We start from the raw sequence: 6,920 nt of genomic DNA, 5'->3' as shown, positions 1-6,920 counted from the left end.
GGATACTTTTAACTAAAAACACATGTTAAACACGTAACTTCGATCTCTAATAACCAAAGTAAAAATCTTCTGAACAACAACAGGGAGGTGGGAGAAATACTGTTTCCATATTACGAGACGACAACACAATGCATTTTGGATTGTGCTATTCTCCATAAAGGCCCTAATGTTTCCTAACTACACAGAGGTTGTCATCAGAAGGACGAAGAGTGAATAATTTATCCAAGTTACATTTACAAGTTAGAAATACCAGTTGGGCATTTACAAAATAATAACAGTAAAAGAACACTCACCGATCCTATTCTGAACCAACCACGTGGGCTTTCTGAGGGCTGAACTCACTGCTGTTTTTCCTTTGAGATGTGATGACCCCCTGCCCCCATTTGTCTGTGCTCCAGTCTCAAGAAGCCATGATTAGCTCTCTCCCACTTAAAATCCACACCTCTTGGGCCGTATCACAAACTACCTACATTCACAGAGGATCGATTCACACTTGAAAGTGATGAAACAGCTTGTCACACCAGTGTATGCGTGTGTGCATGGCTGTGTGTTTGCACACGCACGTCCACATGAACATAAATGTGAACTCGGAACCCTCCTCGGACAGCTGCATTCAGCAGTGTGTTGGAGCTGTCTTGCCCGGACTTCCAACTTTGAGTGCACCTCTTCCCAACTTTGCGATCTGCGACATCATAGCTAGTGGCTTGAGATCAGCCACGGTGGAGGTATTTACACTACGGAAACTGACAAACCCTACAAGGAAGTCAGGCGCGTTCTGTTCTCAGAGGGCTGGCTGTTAAACATTTTACCAGTACACCGCCGGTTGCATGCCAGGCTGACCGAAGGAGAAGCTAGCTCTCCATCTGGGCAGCATGGCACCAACTCAGCCTGTTCAGGGGTTTCTCCCATTCTGCCTCCCGCCCGATCTCTTCCTCCACCGAGTTCACAGAAGGCCGGAGCACGTGGGATGCATTTGGCTACCGCTGTCACCCCTGGGCTCTCCTCTCAGAGATACATCTCCTATTTGGTAGCCACGGAAGCGGTGCAGGCCAAAACCAAATAGGTAAAGCGTTTACAGCTCTTATTAAGCTCCGGATATGGCCGCTGGCTTCCTGCTGCCAAGGCTGGAGAACAACGAGGCCCTCATAGGAACAAGCTAGCCCCGGCTGAAAGCATCCACTGCAGCATTCCTCGGGAGCTTTCCCCCAGCTGGTCTGCTTCCCCCTTCCCTCCTCAAAGTCTAGTACAAAGCAAAGAGCCAACAAAATCGAGGTCACTGGCAAAAGAGTTTGAAATTTTGAATGATTTTTATTAAACACCATTAGTCTACACTGCACAGTTAATGAAACAGCAAAGCTCCAAACTCTTAGAAGAACGATGATTGATCATGGATCGGAAAAGCAGTTCAGTGTCCCCTAACCCAATGTGAGCCTGATGAATGATTCATTAACATCTCATGTCAGAAGCAGAAAGGGACAAGAACTGCAGCCTGGCCTGGAAGGGCTTCCCTACCCTCCACCCCACCCCCCACNCCACCCCTCCACCCTCCCCACAATGCAATTTTCTTTGAGTCGATGGATTACAGAGGAAAATGTGATGCTCTTGGTAAAGAGGGCTTCTAGATTTGCGAGGAGGAGAATGGAAAGGGAACTACGTTCTTTCCCTGAAAATATCAGATGGTAGGATTAATGTCTGAGACCAGCCTATCCGATCAGCCTCCTGCCAGGGTAAATGCCAATTATCAATACACAGACGCCATCACTGCTGCTGGAGTTTGCTAACACCAAAGAGAAAATGAATCAGGGTTTAATTATGAGAATAAGGCTGTGCGGGTGGAAAAACAAACAAACAACAACAACAACAACAACAACGACAACCATAACGACGAAGAGTTTAGTCTGCCAGTTGTGTGACCGAGCAGTGACAACTGGCTCAATAGCTTTCCCCCGCAGAACTGGATCTGGGGGCACTGAATCAACCCATTCGTTTGATACTGTGTGGCTACGCCGTCTCGCCACACAGTTTCTCAATGGGGATCGTGATGCTTCTCTAAGCAAGCGGCTCATCGCCTTGCTGAGCAGTCCTACTCAGCGATCCAGTTTGGTTCTCGCACCTGCCAGCTCACGCAGGTGAGTGTTTTCATGTCTGTTGAGAAGTGTGTGAGGGGGGAGCCCTCACAGCTCAGTTGATTCTGCCTTCAAAAACGCTTTCCAACTTCATACTCCAACTTCAACCTCCAGGATGCAAATTTGAATAAAACGAACTCCGAATCAGACAGCTCTGGGAAAGATAGGACAGAGCAAGTATCTTTCCAATGCATTTAGCAGTGTGATGTCCAAATGCAAATCCGTACATTTGGAAACTCAACAAAACACATTTTAGCCAATGGTTTCCAATTTAGCAACTTGGTTATTGACTGAAGATTTGAAACTTTTTATGTCAACCTCGAGTCTTTTAAAAGTTAGCAGCAGCTAATCTGCCTTTCCAATGATGTCATCCAAATGTAAAACTATGAGTATTTTCCCAATGAGATTATTAAGTAATTAACAGTCTACAGGCTGGCTAACAATATGCTTACGGCTATATTCTACCCCGAGGACCACACTAGTATACTCTTTTCAAATTAATCCTACCTACCAAACTCAGACAGTAATATGACAAAACCACTAAAAAATCCAAAGTTAATTAAAAATACAAAGCCAAGCCCACATCCTAACACAAACTTGTCAGACTCTCTGTGGTTGGAGCTTGGGTGACAAAGAAAGGCATAGCGGTGGCCCCACCTGGGTCACGTAGCGGGGCCGAGATCCTTCTGTGTACTTGCTCGGGTAGAGCTGCCTGTTACTCTGTCCATCCCCCACCTCCGTGTGCTCATGGAGATGTGTCTCACCAAGCCTCCGTCACGGTCTCCAGGAAGGACCCCTCATTGCCATCCACATGTCCTACATCCCTCCCACACACTGGTACACTGAAGAGATTTACTGGACAAAATATCTCCGTCCCTCACATAACCGCACACCTATGACACATGTCACCACTCACAATGTGATGGATACAGTGCCTAGAAAACAGCAACAATCCTTAATCATGAAACCAGAAGACTGTCTCATCTCCGGGGATAGGAAGGCCATTCCTCCGCCATGTTTAATTGACTTCTAAGCTGCTTTACAAATGGGTCTGCTAAATAATCAGGTGGCGATCCTGGGCTCAACTGTCAGCTTTGATCATTGTGCTGCTGCTTTGGCACACACTGTATTGTCAGCCATCGGAGGGTGACACAGGGCGGCAGGCTTCTCCGCTGCCTCCCTATTGTATGTAAAGTAGATACAAGGACTCCCTGAAACTAGAGCTACGGGTCTTTCATCCGCGAGGCAAGATGCTGGTTTCTCTTGGAAACTCCCCTCGCGTTCGAGGGTCTAGTTTCTGGAGACTGAATTTCAAGAAGAATCTACCCCTAAATCCATGATGTTTAGGATCGTGCTTTAGGTTGAATTTACAAGTCAAGCCAGTGGGCTTCATGATATGGTAATAGTCAGGCGATCTACCTGGTAAGCCACGGAAAATGAACAGAGAACTTGAGTCACTGAAGGCCATCAGCTTGATTTTTACATGTGACACCCACCTTGGGTGTTTGGAGTCAGTCATAGTATCATCTTCCCCATTTAAGAGGCTCAGAAAAGATTCTCTCATTTGTCTGTGTGCATGTCTGCATGTGTGTGTGTGTTGTTGCGGAGACCGCGAATGTAAAGCTCAACCGCAGTGGGAGCATAGAAAGCGCTGGGTTCAGTCACCTGACCACATGGCCTCAGCCACTGGAGTACAACTTCCACAACCTCATTATAAAACAAAGGATCTTGAACTCAAAGATGACCAGAGCGGAGCTCGAGTCTAGCTCTTTTGCAACCGGGAATGTACTTAACCTCGATGATGAGAGTGCAGGGTGATCCCTTGCTGTTCCCATCAGACTTACATGACCAGCTTTAAGAATCATACATATGTCTATTATTTATCTGGTCATCACTCAGTAAACAGAATTCTACAAACTCAACAGATTCAAGGTGATGTGGAATTATATACCAGCAGGTAATTATAAAGAACTAACGTATCAATAGTGTTGACTACAGGTGGGGGATTCTTCTGGTGAGATGGAACACCAAAGATGATATTTACATGGTGATGTTTGGGGACATGAAATGAATGTGGAGGATCGGAAGGGGTGCGGATAGTTACAAGTGACGTGGAAATGTCTCCAAATTAGGTGAGCTGTTCCCAATCTTCAGGGTTCTTTCAAAGCACCCTAGGGTGAAGCGTTACCCCAAGACTCATTTTTCATTAAAGGGCTAGCCACTACTTAGAGAGTTTGGAGTTTTCTCTGGAATGTTCATGGAAATGATTCATGCTAATATAGACTTGAATAAAATCAGTGATATCTGTATTTCAGTCAAAAGCTAAGGAGCCCAAAAAAAGGTAAAGAAAGATCAAAGAAAAGAGGACGAAGAAGAAGAAGAGGAAGAAAAAAGAGGAGAAAAAAGAGGAGGAGGAGAAACACTGTGAACTAGAAAGTGTGGATTGTAATTGGAAGCAAACTGTATATTCTAACTCCTAGGTAGTGATAACTTGACTTTTGTTTCCAGAGATTTGAGCAAAATACAATAAAAATATCCAGCCAGTAACAGACCTGCCTACCAACTGTCAAAGAGGCAGAGGTATGAGTTCCTTGGACGTTTCCAGACCTCTCCTAATCTCTCATCTCTAATCCTGGAGGGCAGTGTTTTGGCTCCTAGGGTGTGCACCCACTAACTGCCCCTCAAAAAGAGAGCTTTACACAAAGAGAACCCCAGGTGAGGATTTACGCTTCAGATCGGGGAGTTCAAAAACATTTAATGCCAGCCGATGCCTTAAAGTTGTCGAAATAAATGTTGCCACTTCATCTCATTCAAAGTTTAAAAATAGGGCATCAGGGAAGAGATGCCAGCAAGAAAGTCCTCTGGTTGTATGCCGTAGCATTGTTTTAAGAGTGGCATTGCTATGCTTGTTTGTTTTCTTAATACTCTTGATTTTACGATGTGGCTACAACATGTAACCAGTGGGTTTTGACAATGAAAATTCTCACCTGGAGACGGAGTCTGTGGGAACCACCAAAGTTTAACAATGGATTCTGAAATACGTTCTTTTCTGGACATAAGAGTACAGTTTAGGGAATGGCTATTGCGGAAAATTTGAATCTCGTTTCGTTTCTCAGGAACCTGTTATCATCACTAATGCTTCCCATTCTTTGTTTTGGGTAGTGTGGACTTAAAACAATACTGTAGGGACTGTGTCATTGTATCAAGCACAAAAGGATGGTGGGATCTGAGAAATGCATATAAAATACTGAAAAATGACTAAGTATTAAAACATATACTGCTCTCAAGTTGTAGTGTCCACTTACAATGACTTCTGCTTTTCACAGATATCAAAAGAAGCGTAAAAACAAACATAAGCAAAGAGAACTTTCCCAAATGAGTGGAGTTCCACCAGTGACCGTTGGTGCTCTGGCAGAGGTAGAGTGATGGGTGGTGATGCTGGAGATGGGGGTGTGCCCACTACAACAAATGGGCATCGATGCGCAGCCAACACAGTCCCTGGCGAACGTAGCGGACGAGATTGGTCATGCTGCTGTGCTGGGTCAGGGGTCCCATCAGTGTGTCCAGATCGCCGAAGAATTCTGAAAATCAGGGCAGACCTCGGTCAGGCCTTTGAATATCATCACGGAAATACGCACCAGATTGCTTAAGCTGCCTTCCCGCGACAACACGGACGTTGGGAAGGTTTTCATTGTTTATTCATTCATTCAACAAAAATTTATAGACTATGTGCTAGGGGACTGAAGCTCCATATGTATGGGAGGCACTATGATTGTAATCTTTAGGTAGATCCGAAAACTCTACGGCATAAATACTGTTTGTGTTACTGTGATTAATAAAACACAAATTCATGTAGATCTGTTAATTCATAGTAAGTTTTTTCAAATCACTATATATCCTCTCAGATGTTATAATCCTGCGGAGGTTTGCGAAGTGTGTGCGCGCACACACACACGCACACATCACAACATTATATATAAAAATGTATTTGTCTATATATTTGTATATGTTCATATAATAAAGATGCATAACATTTATATATATTAAAATATACACATAAATTACGTATGTAAAATAAAATATATTTGAATATATTTTAATATTACATAGAGAATTTGTATTTTTAGATATTATAAATTTATATTTAGAAAGAGGTCCATATACACAAAATGGTAGGGAGCGACTGTCAATAGGGTATCGAGCTGTTGCCATTGTATGTGTTACTGACCTGAAAGTATTCTCTTTTCCCTTTGTCTAAATGAACTGAGTTTACTGATTTTTCTCGGCATGATGCAGCCATAGCCAGTGAACCTGGACAGCAATTATAGCCATCAGCATCTAACGCTAAATAAACGTCTAGAAGGCATCTGATTCGGTAAGTCTTATTACCAGTTCCTTTAGGGAAGGGAAATGACCTGCAAATATCTGTCGCTAACAACTCCCTCCTGGCCTTGAAGGACGCAGACGGTAAGACTACCCAGGCTGTTCCCCTCCAGCTGATGTGGAAAAGGGGCAGTGCCTAGGCCACAGGGGCTAAGCACTGGGGCTGGAGTTTTCGGCTGCGTTCGAGTGGGGCGGGAGGTATGTGGAAAAGACTATCTGATGTCTAGAAAAGTCTCTAGGCGTCCCCTTTCCTCGTCTGCCTTTATTTGTCTGCCACTGCGCTGACCTTGGTTAGGAGAGGGCTCCCAGGCGGCCTCTTTGTGCGCTCCCTACAGAGGACACAGCCGAAGCCCTGTGGCCCCGCAGGCCTGTCCTGCTGGGCGGGGAGGAGTCTGGCGGGAGGGCGGGGGG

At 44.8% G+C, this 6,920-nt stretch overlaps 1 protein-coding gene across 8 annotated transcripts in view; it reads right to left on the bottom strand.

The window, feature by feature from the left end:
* Positions 1-1,288: 1,288 nt before the first annotated feature.
* AFF2 (AF4/FMR2 family member 2) overlaps positions 1,289-6,920 on the bottom strand; it is a 444,617-nt gene continuing 438,985 nt past the window's right edge. For all 8 annotated transcript variants that reach the window (XM_034648984.1, XM_034648986.1, XM_034648985.1 and 5 more), the window contains one exon: positions 1,289-5,707. In XM_034648984.1, coding sequence (XP_034504875.1) covers positions 5,586-5,707 — 122 coding nt within the window. In that variant the 3' untranslated portion in view covers positions 1,289-5,585. The remainder of the gene's footprint in view (positions 5,708-6,920) is intronic.

The sequence above is a fragment of the Ailuropoda melanoleuca genome, chromosome X (genome assembly GCF_002007445.2).
Source record: "Ailuropoda melanoleuca isolate Jingjing chromosome X, ASM200744v2, whole genome shotgun sequence".
In the NCBI taxonomy this organism is placed as follows: Eukaryota; Metazoa; Chordata; class Mammalia; order Carnivora; family Ursidae; genus Ailuropoda; species Ailuropoda melanoleuca.
The sequence above is the reverse complement of the archived record's forward strand: the minus strand, read 5'-3'. Positions and strand labels throughout refer to the sequence as shown.